The sequence below is a fragment of the Mobula hypostoma genome, chromosome 6 (assembly GCF_963921235.1).
Source record: "Mobula hypostoma chromosome 6, sMobHyp1.1, whole genome shotgun sequence".
NCBI classification, from domain to species: domain Eukaryota; kingdom Metazoa; phylum Chordata; class Chondrichthyes; order Myliobatiformes; family Myliobatidae; genus Mobula; species Mobula hypostoma.
The window spans coordinates 156849943-156871939 of NC_086102.1; the positions used below are offsets into that span (position 1 = coordinate 156849943).

General features: G+C 39.1%; 1 protein-coding gene across 1 annotated transcript in view; it reads right to left on the minus strand.

The window, feature by feature from the left end:
• Positions 1 to 526: 526 nt before the first annotated feature.
• The window catches only part of znf804a (zinc finger protein 804A), a 282667-nt gene continuing 261196 nt past the window's right edge, over positions 527 to 21997 (minus strand). Inside the window, exons 3-4 of the mRNA XM_063052592.1 lie at positions 9980 to 10110; positions 527 to 4236 (exon numbers count right to left, since the gene is read on the minus strand). Coding sequence (XP_062908662.1) covers positions 768 to 4236; positions 9980 to 10110 — 3600 coding nt within the window. The 3' untranslated portion in view covers positions 527 to 767. The remainder of the gene's footprint in view (positions 4237 to 9979; positions 10111 to 21997) is intronic.

Sequence of the window (21997 nt, forward strand, 5' to 3'; positions counted from 1 at the left end):
ATTATTCAATTAAGTTTTCCAAGGAATAACACAGTACAAAGAATCAGGAAATACTGTGCTGCAAACCAATCGCATTGTCAGAAAGTTGTTTTTGGTTACAAAACAGAAGTTTGCATCTATGACAACATTATGGTAATAAAGAGAAGAAACTGCAGTGAGTTACAAGGTGTCAAAATAATATTGAATTCAAGTGACGTTTCTAATAAACTTGAATGTAACTATCAAAGTTCTGATATTGATTGCATAAATGCATGTGTGTACGTGTGTGGACACAGCAATTTAAATAGCGCTATTGATCTTGTAGTTATATGTAGCATTACAAACATCAGTGCAGTGGGAAGACGTGTGAATATACACAGCATTCACTTTATAAAAAAAGCATATCACAAATAGTCATGGAAAAGGAGAAGTAAATCCCTATCTTAATCTTTGAAAATGCTTGTGTTTATGCTCTGATAATTTTATGGATATTTATTTACATTACTGTAAACACAACCAGCAGTACATCAACATTAATACTCTGTGGACTTCAAGTTTTATAGCAAGTTTTGCAGCAAATAGGAAACATTCCAGTTCCAACAATAAGATGGAAGAAAGGGATTAGAATGACATTACTTACAAGGTATCATTTATATTTCTTCTACCACTTTGTAAAAAATATTGGACACACACCCAAAATTGGTAATGCCATCATTATTTACAGACCTAATGAAAATCCAGACCTGGATTCCAGGCTATTTAGGAAAACGTCTATATAACCTCATCATTTACGTGGGTGCTCCTGTTAGGTGCAGAAAATCCTGGGTGGAGAAGCTGGAACTGAGGAAGTGGTGGAGTGGAATTGCCGGTGTGTGGAGAGTGAGTAATGGCGGTAACAACGTAGCGGCTGGCAGTGGGTGAAGGGCAAAATGATCTGGACGGAGGGCACAAGCCGGGATGATGTGAAGTTGAGGGGCGGCTAGAAAAGCCGCAGGGCCTCCCGGATAAAGGGCAGGAGCTAATGAAATGTGGGCTATGTGTGGTGGGAGAAGGTGAGCATGTGGAACAGACTGTAAATGGGGCTGTATGAATGATCCAGCTGCCACGGCAGCAGCAGTAGCTGGGTGTTGCTGGAGCACTGTGCGGTGAATGGTCGTAATCGATGCAGTTGTCACCGACTGCTGGCGAGAGGACGGATGATGCATGGGAACTGCTGAAGCAGGCGAAGGGGGCTTCACTTTGCTGTCCAGCTTCTGTTGCTCAATGTGCTGCTGAGCTTGGATCTGCAGCTGCCTGTACTTCTCGATTTCTTCTGGTGCGAAGGATATTGTTTGAGAAAGCGGGGAGAAAGGTTTCGACATTTGATCTGACTTGGGAGGTTGTTTGCCAATAAGTGCCGTTGCATCATTCTGCAGGACTTGCTGGGCACTGCAGCGTGAAACGTTTGAGCCATCTTGAAGCCATGTTCTTCCTCTGTGTTCCTCACGTGCAGTTTCATAATGGCAGAGAAAAACTTCATTTAGAGATGTCTTGATATCCTTAATGCTATCCCCACACGAGTCTGCCTGCTTCTGAGGAAATACATCTTTCTGTAACAATCCCTGCTTTTGTGCTTGTTCACTGTGAGGCAAGGCAGTACTGTCATCTAGAACAAATGAAAGCCTAGGAAATAAAATATCCCCTGAAGGGTCTTTGTGATTAACCCACATTTCCGAAAAACCACGTTTCATATGTTCTTCAAGGTTATGCCCATCCCGTTCTGTCATTTTAGGGACTGGACTGTTCAGAAGATGATTGTCTGCCTTTGAATGACAATCAGCTACAAACGATCCTGTTGGCAATTCGGCCACTGAACTGCAGCCTTTCCCTGTCACAACAGGAGAGGTGTTTGTCATATTTATATCTTTCCCTGGACCCTCTGGTCCTGAAACTTTGCATGTATTCTCTTGAAATGAAGTGGAGCAAGGCAGCAACCCATCTGGTGATAAACATCTTTCTCTCTCCGATGTTTGGCTCTTTAAGGTGGGCCCGGGTTGAGATTGTTGCTTTAGTTGGTGAGATTCTTTTCTACCTTTGTGGTTAAAGTCCGCACTGGAACTACACACTTGACTCCAACTCCTATATGATGCGTTTAGGCCTTGGTTATGGTCTCTGTCTGGTGACGAAGAGTATCTATGCTTACACCGCTTGTGATAGACTATGACTGTTTCAGCATCCACAGGGGCACAGCCTCTCTTCTTTGAATGGATCTGGCAAGAATGTCCTTCATCATTCGGTTGATTGGAAAGCTCCACGTCTGGAAAAGAATTGTCGCCATTGCCACTAATACTTTCCTTTCTTTTAGACAATGGTGACCAGTCTCCTGCAGAACTCCTGGCCAATGAACACCGCTTCTGTTGTCTGTAGCCAGTTGCCCCATTACCTGATGGAAAATCATCGATTTCCTCATTGTTCTCGTGACTCGTCCTCTTTCTTTCTGCCTCATCATTTGCATTGAATACTCTATCATCATCCTTATTGATCAAAATATTTCTTTTTGAACTGTCACACTCATTATTTTTACAGAAACCATCCAATTTCTCTGAAGTTTCATTGCTTTGATCAAACTTAACTTCAAAGTGATCAGGACTTCCTTCTGAATCTTCTATCCTCGTTGCTCCTTGTCCAACTCTGCATTCAGCACTGTCTGTGACATGTTCTTCATCAGTCAATTGAGTTGTTCCTGAAGTACTGGAGCCTTCGCTAACCTCATCTGTGTTTCTACCTTTCCGCTCCCCGAACGCTTTCCTCCTTTTCAACTTTTTACATAAGTCTATCTGCTTGCTCTCTCCTTTACAATTTTTAAAACGTTCTGCAATTCTTCGTTTTCTTCGCTTATGTCGTATGTGCCTGGAAGACCTTCTGTGCTTTTTCAGTTTTTTAGGTTTGCAATGAGGTATACTTTCTCTGATTTCTCTAATTTCTCGCTCAGCCCCGTCATGGTGATGCTTTAATCCAAGCCCTTGTTCATTACAGTCACCAAGATTGCTTTTTTGAACAGAGTGATATCTCTCATCACTACAGATACCAACTTCTGCACACAAATTTGGGCCGTCTAGTTTTGTATCAGAAGAGCTATTGAGGACGTTCCCTTTAGCATTAACGTTGGACATACCTTTTTCTTTTAGTGAACTCTGGGTTCCCTCTAGATCATTTAATTTGCACTTAATCTCTTCTGCACAGCCTTTAGCTTTGGATGACCTAAAGTCAAAATATAAGGGGTTGCAGCAAAACGTTATGGAAGGTTGAGTGTTGGTAAAATGTAACATCTCTGAAGGCCACTGAAGTACGGTTGAGTCATCTTTACTCAGCACAGGAAAGAAAGGAGCACCTGGTTTCCTACACAAGCAAGGACTGCTTTGCGCACCTGCAGTCTCGGTCACTATGTTTTCAGAACAACAATCCTCGGGTAAATTATGGAGGGAGTTCTCAGTGATGTTAACCTTCTGGGTTAGTTCGTCAGATGGAGTGCTTGTTTCACCTTCCACAAGTGAAGGTGTCTTCTGGCTGCTCACGGTCATATCTTCACTTTTGTCCTCATTAGGACTGAAATTCTTTGACCCAGCATGTTCTGTGTTATTTTCCTCCTTCTGAAGTTTGTCCTGTTTTAATGATGGCACAGACACCAACACGGGAAGCTTTGGTCTGTTCTTCCATTGAACTTGGGGTGCACTAGAAGGAACACTTGTCTCCTTTACAGCATTGTCATGATCTGTTATTACCGAATTTAGTGGCGCCTCTTTAACGGGAGTCTCTGCAGTACTGAGACTATTGTTTTGCTGTTGACGCTCACTGCTTTCCAAATCAACAACAGTCTCTATTCCAGAACCTGTCTGAGTGTTAAAGGTTTTACTGCTGAGTTTGAGTTTGTGGATTGCATTCTTTCTACTTGCACCTTCTTCACTGTTCTCACAAAATACTGCTGCCGATGATTCCAATTTAACAGGGACTTTCTTGGGAAAGGAAAAGGAGAATCCTATTTTCTTTCCACGGGCTTGCTTACCCTGTTTACAATGTTCAGGCTTCCATATATCAGCTGTATTGCTTGCGGACAGTTTGTTCTCTCCTCTGCTGGCGTCCGTTGTGCTGGCAGCTATCCCGCATTCAGGATCTGTCGATGCTCCTTCCATGTCCAGACTTGCACACTGGTGGTTTTTCCCCGGGGGATTCTTTACAGCGACAGTTGTTGACTTGAACATTGGGCCGCTCCCTGGGGCACTGGAATACAACAAACAAGGTAGGAGTGAAATACTGAACCAACTTTATACAAATATATTCATTTACATCAACCTAACTGAGAGCAGGAAACAAGATCATGACAGAACGCGTAAACAGCCTCATTTCTCTCTGCAGCAAGTTCTCTGAAAGTAGCAAGACTTCAGAACTATAAAGTAATGTTCAATTTCCTTCCATGTGTTAGTTTCTAAACAGGCTACATCAATAAGTGGATTGCTAATGGGAACCATTAGGGTGCATGGCATTTTCATGGAGGAATAGCACTTCCGGTAAAAGTGCTTGTCATGTCCATTCTGGGGCAGCTCACACACCCTTGGTCCCTACCACAGTACAACACTTCAACAGGCAGGCTAAATCAGATTAGGATAGGCAGCAGGCCAATTCGTAGTAGGGTAGATTACATTTTATAAAAAGTTATGTAAAACACAAAATCCTGTAATTCATGATTTATCTTGTCTCCTGACAAAAACAGGCACAGATTTCTTAATTGCCATTTTATGACTGTTTGTTTTTCATGACTGAAAGATGGTTGCCTGTTGATGCTGGATTGATTAGTAGAAGGGTTCATCTTGAGATGCCAATTTTGGTATAACTCGCAGTCATAACATTCTGGGCAAAATGCATTTCTGATAATGTTTAGTATCAGCAGTCTGGAAAAGACAAGACCAAGGAGAAAGCTAATTTGTTCTGTTATTTTCCTATGAAGCTAGATCTAATCAAATCTAATCAATGCTCTATTCAGCATCAAATTCCCATATTCATGAAAAGCAATTAATCCATGTGGGAATCTCTGATAACCGTCTCCTGTACTTCAAAGCAACTCAACATGTGGTGTCTAGAGATATAACTTATCGTGAACACCAGGATGCACAAATATCATGAAAGCAATAGAAGTAACAACTCACCTGGTCTATGATCAGTGGAACATAGAGCATAACCAAAGGCAGAAAGATTATTCAGACTTTTATTCCTGTCCCATTCAAAAAGAATATTGTTTTTAACCTTCATGTCTCTCTGCACTTACTTCATACCTCCTAATTCCAAAAACTGGTGATTTTTTTTGTTCCGAACTCTTTCCCTTTATGATTCGCTTTGTAAGGAATGATTGGGAATGGAGAAAAAGCTGTTTAAGAGAGAAGGTGATCTATCAAGAATCAGACTCTGCAGGTCAGACAGCATCTGTGGAGGGAAATGGACAGTTAGTGTTTCAGGTTGAGAGCTTTCAACTGGACTGGAAGATGCCTGCCCCTAGATGGAAGCTTGTTGCTGGATTTCCAGCCCTCTCAGTATTGTGGTCACCTTTTGTGATACAAATGCCTGCACTGATTCGGAAAGATTTGGCCACCACAGTGATAGATCTTCCTGACATTTGTAGTCCAATTAAAGTATGGTTCAATAGTCAGCAAATGTTAGGACCATAGTGTTAACATGTTTGATTAAGAAATATTTTCATCAGAGCCAGTAAAACTCTAGGTTATTTCTTTGGAATATTGAAGGTTATTTGCATGCCAAAACAGAACCATCACTTTATAAAATCTTTCTTGATAATGTTGATCCATGAATGAATTTACATTTGCAGCTAGATTCGAATAGAGATTTTTTAAGCACAAATTATCATAACCAGATTAATTTTCTGCCTGGTTTGCACACTCAAGACTGAAAGAAGCTGAAGAGGGTTGTAAATTTAGTTGGTTCCATCTTGGGTACCCAGGCCATCTTCAAGGAGCGATGTCTCAGAAAAGCAGCGTCCATTATTAAGGACCACCAGCACCCAGGGCATGCCCTTTTCTCATCGTTACCATCAGGCAGGAGGTACAGAAGCCTGAAGGCACACATTCAATGATTCAGGAACAGCTTCTTCCCCTCTGGACATTGAACCCTTGGACATTACCTTACTGTTTTTTAATATATAGTATTTCTGTTTTTTGCATGATGTTTAATCTATCCAATATATGTACACTGTAATTTATTTATTATAATTATTTTCATGGGCACGTGACCAAGTGGTTAAGGCATTGGACTAGCAACCTGAAGGCTGTGAGTTCGAGCCCCAGCCGAGGCAACGTGTGTGTGTGCTTGAGCAAGGCACCTAATCACACATTACTCTGCGACGACACTGGTGCCAAGCTGTATGGGTCCTAATGCCCTTCCCTTGTACAACATTGGTGTCGTGGAGAGGGGAGACTTGCAGCATGGGCAACTGCTTGTCTTCCATACAACCTTGCCCAGGCCTGTGCCCTGGAGAGTGAAGACTTTCCAGGCGCAGATCCATGGTCTCGCAAGACTAACGGATGCCTATTGATATTATTTTATTTTGTTTTTTTCTTCTATATTATGTATTGTATTGAACTGCTACTGCGAAGTTAACAGATTTCACATCACATGCTGGTGATAATAAACCTGATTCTGATTATGATTCAGTTACAAGTTCTAGCCAAAAGTAAAAATGTTAAACCTTTATGCAATCAGCCATGTAACGTTCTTAGGCCTTTAGTTTCAAATCTCTTGGGTGTATGGAGAATCCTTTGATAAAGGAATTGCTCCAACCATTACACATCTTGTAAAATACAAAATAATTCCTGCCTTGTTAATTCTAATGCATAGACTGCACTTGGATTTGAAGTGAAACCAAACATCAAGTGGCACAGAAGGAAAAGAAATAAAGTGTAATTAACTGCTGATTTTGAACTGCAGTATTTTGGAAAGTACGATTTTTTGGAATGAGTTATGGTAACACTAGTAATATTCAAAAATCCAGTCTGTTTACAGTACACTGATCAAAATATGCTTCTTGAAAACATTTTAATGTATCAATATCTAAACATAATTAAAATTGCTTTCAGAGTACTATTGGCTTATTGGAATTAGTATTTAATTTCTATTCTATTTTTGATCTGTTGTAAAACATTTACTTAATTGTTTTACATGGAGGTTAAACTGCATACTCTCATGTTCTAGTTGTGGTAACAACTCAAAAAATCAAATTAAATTGTTTAAAATGTGTAGTGTGCTCTACTGGTTAGTAGTGAAAAGAGGCATGGGGATTGGGGTGCACAAGTGGCAGTTTATTATGTGGATTTCAGAATACAGCCTTGCATCAACAATATTGGTAATCGGCCTCTTGCCTCCAGGATGACCTGTATTTGGTGTGGGGATCACCATTAATATCCAGACTGGGGAATATAAAGTTTGAACTTTTAAAGGACTGTTGTGCTGTGGCTGAGGATGATGATGTCAAGCATCTTGGCAATAGACCCAACCTGGAAAGTATTCAAGAGTGCCACGATGGCGTATAGTGCCAGCTCAACTTTCTAAAGCTGTTGTGGGAGCACTGGCACGGGAAGTTCCACACAACTCCATCACTCTCACAGGACAAAGTGGTTCATGATCACCTGAATCGGTGGGTACAGTAGCTCCTGCAATACGCTGTCCAATGTACCCCTTGAACTGTGGGGAGGAGAAAATGAAGACAATTCTACTCGTATACATTTGCCCTTCACATTCACTTTGTGCATTCTGGTTTACAAGCAGCAGACTATGTAGACCCTCTTCCTCCATCAGACCGGTTCCTCAGTTACTCGCCTTATGGTGAGAACTGAACTAGAACAACGGGGAGGTTGTGCAATCTACCCTGGACAAAGACACATCCCAGGACCCACATTGCCATGAATGGTGGGGCTCCCTAGCCCAGTCCAAGTCTGGCAGTGCAATCATTGCTTGAACATGACATTGAAAGCCACTTTCAGCATGGGCATCATCCTGGATTTGTGATTATATTGGGCAGCTGATAATGTTGAAGGTAAGATGCAGGTAGTTCACACATTTCTTCACTGAATTGTCCCCTAACATCCCAGATGGATATGACTTCCTGCTGAGAGCAATGTAACACAAAATGTAACACAACTGGTGTCAGTGGAATGGATGAGAGGGAAAGGATCCCTTGCCTGCTCTGAAGATACATTTAGGTACAGTGCGAATGGAGAATATTAGCAGTAAGATTGACCGACTAATACCAAATCAATGATGTTTTCTTTTAGAGAATATGTACCAATGGGAGCAAATGAAATTAACATGAATAGGCAAAAAAGGCTTGGCATGGATATTATGGCTGAAAGGCCATTTCGGTGTTCAACAAACAATAAGGCAGGCAAACGGGACAGGCTTAGGTGGGCATCTTGATCAACAAGGATGAGTTGGGCTGCGGGGCCTGTTTTCATGCTGTCTGACTCTATGCAAACTAATGTGGACTGCCTGCTCTGCTTATTCCCAGCTGCTGTTGTCCTTGCAGACTCCAACACCATTATCATCATGACAGGCATCACATCTTGCACATATCCACAAACATAATACTATTGATAGCAGTAATCATAACTATAGAAATAGTAACCACACAGCAGAGGATTCAGCCCATTACGTCTGTACTAACCCTTTTTGAAAGTAGTCCGGCTGATCCCGCACCCAGAGCACAGGACATTTTTACCTCTGATATTTCACCAGTTCCTCTATAAAGCTCTGCAGTCAGCTCTGGCCCCACAACTACCCCAACTCTAATTAATTGTTACGTTGAAACAGTGGTTTCACAAGTAAATTCTTTCATTTATTTTGTCGCCTCACATTCTTTCCACTAAAGTGGAACTCTTCACATATACCAAAAACACTTGCAAACTTCTACCGATGTACTGTGGGGAGCATTCTAACTGGTTGCATTACCGTTGGGGGGAGGCATTGTGCAGGATTGGAAAAAGCTGCAAAAAGTTGTAAGCTCAGCCAGCTCCATTGTAGGGACTAGCCTCCCCAGCATTAAGGAGACATTCAAAAGACAATGCCTCAAAAAGGTGGCATCCATCATTAAGGACTCTCATCGCCCAAGACATGCCCTCTTCTTATTGCTACCAGCAAGGGGGATGTCCAAGCGCCTGAGGATATGCACTCAACATTTCAGGAATAGCTTCTTCCACTCTGCCATCAGAAATCTGAATGGTCAATGAACACTTCCTCAGTATTTTCCCTCTCTTTTTGCACTACATATTTAATTTATTTTATACAGTATATACATTGTAATTTATAGCTTTTATTATGATGTATAGCAATGAGCAGCTGCCACAAAGCAACACATTTCACAACATATACCAGTGATGTTAAACCTGATTCTGATGCTAATTTAGCTTTCACATTGCAGTAGTTTATCACAGGTCACCTTGCCTCCAGGTACTGTATCATCTGTAAATCTGGAAATTGTTCTCTGTTTGCTCAAATCCAAGCCATTACTAAATATTAAAGAAAGCTGTGGTCTGAGTACTGATCCCTGGGGAACCCCATCCTACACCTCCCTTCAGTGCAAACAACAACCTTTCACTGTTTTCTTTTATTACTTAACTAATTTTCTATCCATAATGTTACTGCCTTCTTTATTCCACAACCTTCAATCTTGCTGACAAGTCTGTTATGTGGAACCTTATCAAGCCAATTGAGACTCCGACTTCCCTCCACCATTCATATCCAGCTAGCATCAAGTCATTTTTTGTGTATTGCCTGGAATTCCTCATGAAATGAGTAAGTCATTTGGCGGCTCGTGTGCACAGTGTGGAAGTGTATGAAAGTGTCTTGCATTAAACAACTTTCTCCCTCAATTTTTAAGGATGGTAACCAATTTCTCACAAAGCTCCTTTATCTATGTCTGTGCTTGTGCCTTCACGTTTGAACATTACATTACTTATTAACTCACCAGCGCACTTGCTTTCTGAGTTCCGCTAACTCATGTAAACGTTTGAGCGCTTTTTCCTGTTTCTTTTCATCTTTTCTTGACTTGGAAGCAACGTTGCGGGCAAACTCCCTCTGCTTCAGTTCTTTCAGTCTCTGCAAAACAAAAATGGTGGAATCAATATTAATACAAATGAGCAGCTAGCCTTCATCATACAGTGCAAGTAAACGCTGTTTTATTCAATGTAGCAGAGCTAATGAACTACAGCATGATATGGAGTGCAAGGGATATGAGCTGACTTTCTATAATTCGACAATGACATTCGCACCCACCTCAGATTCATTTTTTTTAATCCGCTTGTTTGCTGTAAGGATTCTAACTGAAGAAGGCCTGTGTTAGCTGTAGTAATGGGCCAAAACATACGACTGGCCCTATATTGGAGATAATTTGGCAGAGAGATGGCAATATAGCTTGTACAAGGAATAGGCAAAGTAAAAATAAACAGCTATTACAGCAGTGCATGCTGCTCTTTTGTAAATACGAGGTAACTTATTGGGTCATTCAAATAGGAGATCCATCATCCACCCACCCAAGTGTCCTTGACCTGACAAAGCTTGATGTTGGCTGCATTTACTTCCCTAGCCCTGACACTTTCACTATGAAGAGTTAAGAAAAAAATCCACAGGGGTAGGGAATACACTGCCTTGTAGTTTTTTGTTACAATTTTTGTGAATGACAGTGTCCACTCTCCAATGCTGTAGATTCAGGCATTTTAAAAATATTTATATTACTGAGGTATGAGGTTCCTTGCTGACTTTTGAAAGTAAGTTGCCAACAAAAGTGTGCTGCTACAATTCTACTCTTGAGCATAATCTTCCAGTTTCTTTCAAATAATTGCCAGTGATCTGCATTTGCTCTCAGTTTAAGGAACTCCTAGACAATGGGAAGTTTGTTAATTTGGTGCTTGCTTGCAAATTAAATAAACAAATTTACCTTTTATGCTGTATACAAGTCAATAGAGATTTTAAAAATATTGGACAATTTCTATAGTATGTGAACAACTGATAGTCATAGTCATACTTCATTGATCTCGAGGGAAATTGGTTTTGTTACAGTTGTACCATAAATAATTAAATAGTAATAAAACCATAAATAATTAAATAGCAATATGTAAATTATGCCAGTAAATTATGAAATAAGTCCAGGACCAGCCTATTGGCTCAGGGTGTCTGACCCTCCAAGGGAGGAGTTGTAAAGTTTGATGGCCACGGGCAGGAATGACTTCCTATGACGCTCTGTGTTGCATCTCGGTGGAATGAGTCTCTGGCTGAATGTATTCCTGTGCCCAACCAGTCCATTATGTAGTGGATGGGAGACATTGTCCAAGATGGCATGCAATTTGGACAGCATCCTCTTTTCAGACACCACCGTGAGAGAGTCCAGTTCCATCCCCACAACATCACTGGCCTTCCGAATGAGTTTGTTGATTCTGTTGGTGTCTGCTACCCTCAGCCTGCTGCCCCAGCACACAACAGCAAACATGATAGCCCTGGCCACCACAGACTTGTAGAACATCCTCAGCATCGTCCGGCAGATGTTAAAGGACCTCAGTCTCCTCAGGAAATAGAGACGGCTCTGACCCTTCTTGTAGACAGCCTCAGTGCTCTTTGACCAGTTTATTGTCAATTCGTATCCCCAGGTATTTGTAGTCCTCCACCATGTCCACACTGACCCCTTGGATGGAAACAGGGGTCACCGGTAATAATCTTATTTTTAAGCTAATATGGCATGCAAGTCACAGCAGGAATATCATGTCCACCTCTTGCACGTGCTACAAAAGTAGCAGCAGAGGGAACAGCACTTAAGAGGTCACACTTTCAGGAAATGTGTATGTATTGTTAAAGATAAAAAGAGAAAAATTTGATTTCAGTCAACTTCAGCTGAGAAAAGGACTTCCAAGGTTTTTCTATTCCATGAAAAGTATAAATTACTTATCCAAACTATGAAGCAGATAGTTACAGGCCATAACATAAATAAAAAAAAATACATACTCTAAAATAGAGTAAAACTTGCAGAGATTTCTACTTATAAAAATGCAATTAATATTGGTATTTCAAAACAAAATCAATTTAGTTCCAGCTAGTGATGCAGTTCACCGATAAAAGTGTCAATAAGATAACAGGAAAACATTAGCGCTCAAAGTAAAATCAGTAACAGCTCTCTGCCCTAATTTACAAATGTCATGTTGCATTTACCTAGAAATTGACTTTTCCAGTAGCTCTAAATACACTATATGGTAATTTCAAATTTTCCTTTGAAGTCATGGATATGGTATCTAGTGCATTACTTTTCCTCCCACCCATTTAAATAACTTCTTTATCTGAGTGGAACATTCTAAATCAAATTCAAAATATCTGCACTATAATGAAATACAGAGGAAGAGTCTTTGTTCAAAATTCTGCAATAACCATTCATGAACGTGGCGGTGTGCATCTCGAGGCTCCTGTACCTTCTTCTGATGACAATGTCACCTAGTGCATTTCCCTCCATTTAAATTACTTCTTCAAAAGATAGTCCACACTTATTTTCAAAAACCTGTATATTTATAAAATAGAGGGATAATTTGTTTGCATAATTGCCCATTGTTTTGGCTGAAAGCTGCTGTTAAATAGCAGCACCACCCCACTGTAATCACTGTCTTTCAAATAGGTGATCTGCCTACCACAGATTCCTGTTAGCACTAGCAGTTGAATCTTTATGGCATCAGTGAAGCCTTGCTAACGCTCCATCTCCCAGCTTACTTTAAACTTATCCCACTGTATCTCCTGTTATAAATTTACCAGTAAATCATACAAGCATGAATGGGTAATTTCAGTGGTATTGCTAATGTCCTATAGGTTTATAATATGGACTGATTATTGGCTGCCATGATTGAAACACAGGCATCAGATTATCAAATTGTCTTGGGCAAGTTGAAATCAATTGAGTTTGACATTTATTCATATTGAATTGTATAAACGCCACAATAGTATTTTCCAAGGATTGTTTTCAACCATTGAGAAATTAATTACAACTAAACTATCACAGTGACTTGAAGATCTGCATTAAGTTTTTTTCTTCTGTTTCGATCAATGCAAACTGATCCAATATAAAGTGAATCTGGAGTAGTTTGTGGTTCAGGCCAGGGGATTAAATACTGATTCCTGAAGGTTTGATAGATGTTCCATTTTGGGGGAGAGGGAGAATCCCAGGTCAATTGTGTAAATTTTTTAGTTGATTGGCAAACAATAGTTTTTTTTTCCTACATCTGGGTACGTGCAATCCCCTTTTCATAAACTGAGAACTGATATATAGCCAAACAAATTTTGCTTTTGTGTACTGTACATTGTAATACAAAGAATAATGATCACAGATATAAAAATGGATTATCTAGCCTTACTCTATCTGAGGTAAGGCAAAGTGGTTATCAGTCTTAGATTTTAATGCACTGACAATCTGATTGACTCTTTATTTAAATCTTTAATTCCACTATTTGGCTATAATTCTTTGTCAGACACATAAGGCAATTCCAATGGTCCAAGCAAGCAAATAAAGGTTTCCCAAGCCAAGAGAAAGCAAAGATGTTTGAAAACTATTTTAAATGAATGGTGTGTTGGGAAGAGGAGAAATGAAAGTAAGGTAATGAATTTTGTTACTAGAGCTGCACCAGGTCTATTTCATGCTCAGAAAAAAAGCGACCTATTGCTATGCTTAAAAAAAAATCTGTATATCAAGATGTCATCAGTTGCAGACAAAATCACAGACTAATAGTGTTTAGAGAGTAAAAGTTGAATTGATTAGGATTAATCTTATTTACACAAATTATTTATGTCACACAGACAGGAACATTAATTTAAAAATGCAGGGACTAAGAGATAACATTTACATCAGTAAAAGGTTAATACTGTCAAAGAGCAATTTAATTGAAGATAGAATAGTGCATAACAAAAGGAGGATGGCATCTATCCACATTGTTTCATGGTTTACACTATATAAATGCAAGAATAACGTAACTCATTAATGTTGCCATTTGCCAGTGAAATTTTGTGATGATAACACAAACAACGACATGATGGATTTTCAACAGCCTTTAAAGATAATTGCTCATGGTATTTCACACCAGTCTGATTTAGTCAAACTTTTTTTCTCTCCTTAGTTTCTGTTGTACCATGTGGTGACATCTGGGTCTTCGGTATGTTCCTCTTTACACATTTGAAAGCTCTCTCAGTCCTTGGTGATGAATTCATCAGGAAGGATGACCTGTTTTCATTTCAGTCACATATTAGCAGTGTTTTGAATGCAAGTTTTATTGTTCTGTTAATACATTATCAGATTCATTAAGGTCAATCACACTCAGAAGATGCTCTGAGAATTTACTCCCACATGAGTTGCTTCGCACTGTCCCTTTATATACTTGCACAGTATTGTGTCACGGAGCTGTAGCAGGAATATTAGAAAAGATTATGATCTAAATTTTGAGATCAGTAGCAAAACAGAAGCATTTCTGTCATTGGCAAAAGTGAAATCATCAATCAGGTCTGTCACATTAACATATTCTTACAGAGTGCAAAGCAAGTATAAATGCACTATGTTTAACCACAACTTCAATATTTTACAAGTCACAATAAAAAAAAACTGGAAGCTTCATATAAGTTATAATTGTAGTACCATAAACATTAAAAACTAAAATGGTTAAAAACATTGAATTTGGTTATCTAAGGGAATGGCAAAACATGGGATATAGGAGTCGAAGTGAAGGAGGGTGATGCAAAGAGTTTGCAAAGCAGAAATGTCTTTGCATACCTTGACAAACCTGTATCCCACACTCAACAAGTTAATATATTAACAGGGAGGAGGCAAAGGTTTTGTTTCAAGGACAGTTTTCAGATCACTAACTAGATCCACTAATTTCTGTTGACTATGTAGAAGAAGGATACAATTAGCATGCCTCTATCAAGGATCAGGTAATCATTGGGAAATTTTTTTGGATTTCTGGATTTGATTGTGGATAAGCATTCTCCAGAAACCGGTGTCAGTTATGCAGTTCAACAATGAACACTGATAGTTTTGTTGTCATTACAACCACAAGATTCAAGTGATTCATCTACTTCTAACATGCAGTTCTTCAATCTTTCCAAATGTGAACCTATCAAACGGTTAATGAGGCAAGTGTGGATATGAATAGGCAAGATATTTTCTCTCACTGTGAGTGAATGTAATAGAGCAGGAGCTCTATTTGCTTCCTTCAACTGGTACAACTTGTCTTTTCGAATAAGTACTAACTGCTTCTATCAGCCTCTTGGTTTTATTTTGCTGCTCACAAGCAGAACAAGAATCAATGAGTTTCCAATTGAATAGATCTGAGGAGGCTTTTGATTGTCAAGAAAAACAATGAATTACATATAATTTGCATTTTGAGGAAGTTACATTAAAGCCTTGCTTATTAACGTCTTAACCTCATGCCATTTTTCTTTATTTTTACTTGTCTAAGCAAGCATGTTTTTAAAAAATCCCATAAAGTCAGTATTTACAAATCATTTTGTGGAAAAATGATTATAAAATGAAACATCGTATATCATTACCATAAATGTTAGTATATTTATGTGCAGAATATAATTCTAGGGCTCTTCAGCATACATGCACAAATTCATTTCTGTACAATTTACACCTAAAGACATGGCAGCCTGTAACGCTGTTGATTTCTGCTGCTGCTAGTACTAAAACTGTACCTCTAATTGTTGTGATATTGAGTCAGAGTGGGAGAGAAATGCAATTAAAATCTGCATTAATGGTAAAAATATTTGGAACTTGCCCATTGCTTCATATAGAATTGCTAACACTGTTAGAAGTAGATACAAAAAATGATCAATGTCAAGACATCTTGTCTTTGATGACCTGATTAAATGGTCATAAAATATAATAGTTGATTTAAATAAAAATTATTGGCTCAAGTCGTCTACGTTCAAATATATTGAGTTTGAAACCTGTAATACCCTAGACAGAACTTAGAACACTAGAGCACAGTACAGGCCTTCCAGTCCATGATGATGTGCTGACCTTTTAAACTACTCTAAGATCAATCTAACCCTTCCCTCATACACAGCCCTCCATTTTTCTGTCATCCATGTATTTACCTAAGAAACTCTTACATATCCCTAATGTATTGCCTCTATCACCACCCTGGAAAGGTATTCCAGGCACACACCATTCTCTGAGTTAAAGACAACCAGTGATAGATATCCACTTCTCGCTCATGTTTACTAATCTTGCTTTCTAAATAGCAAACTTTCAACTACAGGTTTAACTTCCAGGTCGAAAATGGAAGTCAGTCTTCAGTTCTTAAAATATAAATGGAAAGCAGCTCAAAGTTAAAAACACAGCTTTGTAAATAGGTTCTGTATTTTAAAGGCACTCTGTCTGTAAAGAGTAACTGCACCTGCTTTATTATTGCTCAAATGTAGAATATACCGGACCTGACATATGGAAAGATTGAATAAATTAGGACTTTATTCCTTGAAACATAGAAGATTGAAAGCATATTGAGAAAGGTATACAAAATTATGAGGGGTATGCATAGGTAACAAGAAGTAGGCTTTTTCCACTAGGGTTGGGTGGTACTGCAACTAGATGTTATGGGTTATGGGTGAAAGGTGAAATGTTTGAGAGGAACATGAGAGGAAACTTCTTCACTCAGAGAGATGTGAGAGTGTGGAATGAGCTGCTAGTGCAAATGGCACATGCAAACTCAGTTTTAAAGTTTAACAGAAGTTTGGATAAGAACATGGATGGTAGAGGTATGGAGGGCTATGGTCCTGGTGCAGGTCAATGGGAGTAGGTAATTTAAATGACTTGGCACAGACTAGGTGAGCTGAAGGGCCTGTTTCTGTGCTGTACTTTTCTATGACTCTAAGACAGTGGGTTGTTTAATTTGGGTTGTTTCAAACAGACAGACTGACTCTTAAGTTGCTTAGTTCAAGGAAGCTTGCAGAACAAATGGATAATTAAGCATATCATTTACTCATATGTTTATAGTTGAAAGGTTTGTGTACTCGGAAGTTACCTTTACAATATTAATGGTAGCTAGCTGAGATCTATGTTGCCAAAAAATCCATTTCAACCATTTTGTGTAGAAAGGATATTTGAGGAACTATCACATGCGTATGAAGTCACTCAAGTGGCTGGAAAGGGTATAAATATAGAGAGAAGTTCAGGCTTAATAGAAATGGGGTGAAGTACATCAAGAACATTGTAGAACTAGAATCTATTCCTCGAGCTTTGGTTTCTGCAATGGACAACTTGTTTGTCTTCACTTTTGGTATTGAGCTGATTGTGGACTTCAGGAAGGGTAAGACGAAAGAACAGATACCAGTCCTGATAGAGGGATCAGAAGCGGAGAGAGTGAGCAGCTTCAAGTTCCTCAGTGTCAAGATCTCTGAGGATCTAACATGGTCCCAACACAGCGATGTAGTTATAAAGAAGGCAAGACAGTGACTATACTTTATTAGGAGTTTGAAGAGATTTGGCATGTCAACAAATACTTTCAAAAACTTCTATAGTTGTACCATGGAGAGCATTCTGACAGGCTGCATCACTGTCTGGTATGGAGGGGCTACTGCAAAGGACCAAAAGAAGCTGCAGAAGGTTGCAAATCTAGTGAGCTCCATCTTGGGTACTAGCTTACAAAGTACTCAGGACATCTTTAGGGTGTGGTGTCTCAGAAAGGCAGCATCCATTATTAAGGACCTCCAGCACTTAGGACATGCCCTTTTCTCACTGTTACCATCAGACAGGAGATACAGAAGCTTGAAGGCACACACTCAGTGATTCAAGACAGCTTTTTCTCCTCTGCCATCTGATTCCTAAATGGACATTGAATCTTTGGACACTACCTCACTTTTTAAAAAAATATACAGTATTTCTGTTTCTGCATGTTATTTTTAATCTATTCAATATATGTAATTGATTTACTTGTTTATTTTTTTAAATTTTTTTATTTTTTTTAAATTTTTTTCTCTGCTATATTATGTTTTGCATTGAACTGCTGCTGCTAAGTTAACAAATTTCATGTCACATGCCCGTGATAATAAACCTGATTCTGATTCTGATGTCTTTTTACTTTATAGGAATTGTACCTGTGTTTTAAACATCCTTAATCCCTATGTTTGAGAACTGATTTGTGCCTTGTGCTTTGCTTTGCATTTTAGAAATGGTTTGTAATTGGGAAATGTTTAAGATAGAAATCCTCTGTGAATTTTAAGTGTGTTTTAAGAGTGTTGTTTTGATTTAAACGTGTATCACTGAAAATAAATGAACTGTGTCTTACACTACTTTCTTAACTAGAAGTAATGTCTCCTTGTTAGGGAGAGAGGACCCACCACTCAAATTTATATTGTCAGCTAAACTCACCATGGAGAATAAGTAGGGAAGTGAACTAATCTTTGAAGATTGGGTGATTGGGTAGTTAAAGTATAATCTCCCTTTAGTGAGAGTACTCATGGCTATTTATATCTGATATGGCTTAAGGTCTTCTTTTGAGTTTAGAACTTCACTGTCAGAAAATCCAATACACAGTATCCCCCTATACTTACCAGAAATCACCTTAAACTTATGACCCCTCATAGCAGCCATTTCTGCCTTGGGAAAATGTCTCTAGCTGTCCACTCCATCTAGGCATCTTATCATCTTGTCACCTATTTCCCCTTAAAATAAATTAGGAGGAATGCAATTTTTTTTTGTAGAAAAGATAGGACTACAACTTTTGTTTCCTTAACTTAACCTAGTAATAAGAACAAAACATCTGATTCTATGTGAGTGTAAATTAGATGATAGTGAACCAGCAACTTCTGGAACTTTTCTTTCACATTGTTTTCGTTATATGTTAAGAGTCAGACCAGGAGAAAAAAAAACAGAACCAATAAAGTTGAATGAGAATAATTTACTATCAAATTTTAAAAAAACTGCCTTTGTACTTCAAAGTTAGTTAGAAAAGAAGAGTTGAGTATTTTACTGGAGGGTTGATCACAGATTTTCTATCCCTGGATTTGAAAGCTCCCTCCAGTGATATAATAGCAAAAAAATCAATTGAATTCTAAACGTGGGGAGGAATGAGACAGATCTGAAACATAGAAGCTGGTATGATTCAATTCAAGGTTTAATTGTGCATTCAAATACAAGCTGAAAATTAAATATGCTCAATTAAATAGTCTCTTTTGTTTCTTTATAGCCACCATTGCAAAAAGTCATATTCTATAAATTCTGGATTTTCCAGCGATTTGTCTAGTTTCAGTTTCACCAGTCTTTTCCATAGGTGTCTCCCATGACAACAATAAAAAACAATTTGAGGAGGAAAGTGTTAGAAGACAGTTGAGAAAGAACAAAGTAAGTGGGACCAATTGGGTAGCAACACAGCACTCTCATCAGTAATTTTGTATTGCTAATCAATTTTTGCTCCAGGGACCCAACCATGTTCATGTATTCTATGAACTACAAATAAAGGAATTACGGGAATATCATGAATTGAATCTGAAAGAAGTATTTAGCTTGATATCGTTAGCTAATTAGGAATGCCTTCTAGGTAAAATATAAGTTCAAAAATGTGAAACTTATCATTTTGAATCAACCGAGGATGGCGATTTCACTTCATGAAACATTTTGTACTTTTAACACACATGGCCACCGGTGAACAGCAGAGAAAATGCTGTATCAGCCACTTACGCTATATGATTATGCCTCTGGAACTTAACAGGAAAGTTTGCATTGTGTTTCAGGCCATCTGTCTTTCTTTTCCAATTGGCATTTTGCAAGAAAACAGGATTAAATAAATACTAGGCACTCTTTCCTGTCTTGAAACAGAGAAACGTTTCTCCTTTTCAGTGTTGCTGGTTATATAATACTCTTAATGTAATGACAGGTGTGCACTTTCCCAACTGACAATTAGATCTTCAGATTAGACCACCTTTTCTTAACCATGTGTTAAATGTAAAAGGATAAACAGTAACTATTTTCAAGAATGGTGAGAATCACACAATAGAGGGATAAATGATCATCTGGCTATAGAAAATCTCAGTGGGAAAGTATTTCAGAGCTGTCAAAGTGTTGAATTAACTATGCATTGTTCTAGTATTGTCACATCTCAGTAAAATGATAAATATTTTGATTACATTTGAAAATGTTGCAAAAGTGCTCACTGACAAAATGAATAAATAATTTTAATAGTGCGTTTGCCAATGAAGTAGATGTGTACCGGTGACTATAAATGCAAAAAAAAATTAATGCCAGAAAAATAAATCATTGATGCTGCCCTCACCCACAATATCTCCTTTTTCATGACATTTGCGTTCACCCCATCTTCCTGCTGCTTTAACTGTGATAGAATTCCTCTTGTCCTTACCTATCTCCCTATGAACCTGCACTTCCAACATGTCATTCTCTGCAGCTTCCACCATCTCCAAAAGGGATCCTATCACCAAATATGTCTTTACCTACGCCCTACTCTCTGCTTTCCGCATGAATTGCTCCCTCTACATCCATTCATCCCTCCCCACAAATCTCCCGCCTGGCATATATCCCTGCAAGCAGCCAAAGTGCCACACCTGCCCTTTCACCTCCCCCCTCACCTCCATTCAGGGCCCCAAACAGTCCTTCCAAGTGAGGCAACACTTCACCTGCGACTCTGCTGGGGTTATCTATTGTATCCGGTACTTTTCAAGTGGCCCTCACTACATTGGTGAGATCCATCGTAAATTGGGGAACCGCTTTCTTGTGCACCTCTGCTCCATCCGCCAAAACTGGAACTTCCCGGTGTCCCAACATTTTAATTCTGATTCCCATTCCCATTCTGACATGTCAGTCCATGGCTTCTTCTTGTACCATGATAAGGCCACCCTTGGAGCTCAGAAGCAACAACTTATATTCCAATTATGTAGTCTCCAACCAAATGGCTTGAATATCGATTTTTCCTTCCAGTAAAAAAGAGTCCTTCCCCCTCCCCTCTTCTTCTGTTCCACATTCTGGCTTTTTACCTCTTCTCACCTGCTTATCACTTCCTCCTGGCCGCTCTCCTCCTTCTCTTTCTCCTGCAGTCCTCTCTCCTCTCTTATCAGATTCTTTCTTCTCCAGCCCTTTACCTTTCCCACCTGCCAGGCTTCAACTATCACCTTTCAGCCATCCTTCTTCCCCTCCCTCCAACTTTTTATTCTGGCATCTTTCCCATTCCTCTCCAGAGCTGAAGAAGGGTCTCTGCCCAGAACACTGATGGCTCATTCATTTCCACAGATGCTGCCTGACCGGCTGAGTTCTCTCAGCATTTTGTGTGTGTTGCTTTGGATTGCCAGCATCAGCAGAATTCCTTGTGTTTAAAATAATGCTAATGCAGCTTGTGCAGCTTTTAAGAAACTACTTTAAGATCAGTCTTAGATTCCTACTTTTACTCCGAGCACCATGAACTTTAATAAGAATCACCTCTGCCGTGGAGCAATTTAATTGATATATGTGGGATACAGCACAGCATTTAGTTTCCTTTTTTTTGTGGGAAACTATTCTGTACAGTTTTGTAGCATCTTTGGAGATATTTATTATCTATCAATATGTGCAGGGGATTTTATGTGGGGTTATAATCCATTGTAACTTTGGTAGATGAATAGCAAAAGTAGTTGTTCAGCCTATTTTGCAGTGGTTTTTAAAGTGACGACTGCTCTCTCTCCCTCCCCTTTCCGCCACTTATATTAAAATTCTTACACATTATGAGTGGATGACCATCAGAAGTTCAGCTAGGTATTGGAATTTATAATAGAAATATATTAAAAAAAAATCAAATACGCGATTTCATCCCCTTCTCTCAGATGATGTGGATGATATGGGCGAACTCAGCATTTATTAACCGGTCCTCATTGCCGCAGTGAACGGGTGGTAAGCCATGTTGAGGGAATGCATTTTAGGCCTCACAATACGCTCCACATGGAGTACTGTGAGCAGTTTCTTGCCCCTTATCTTAGAAAGGATGTG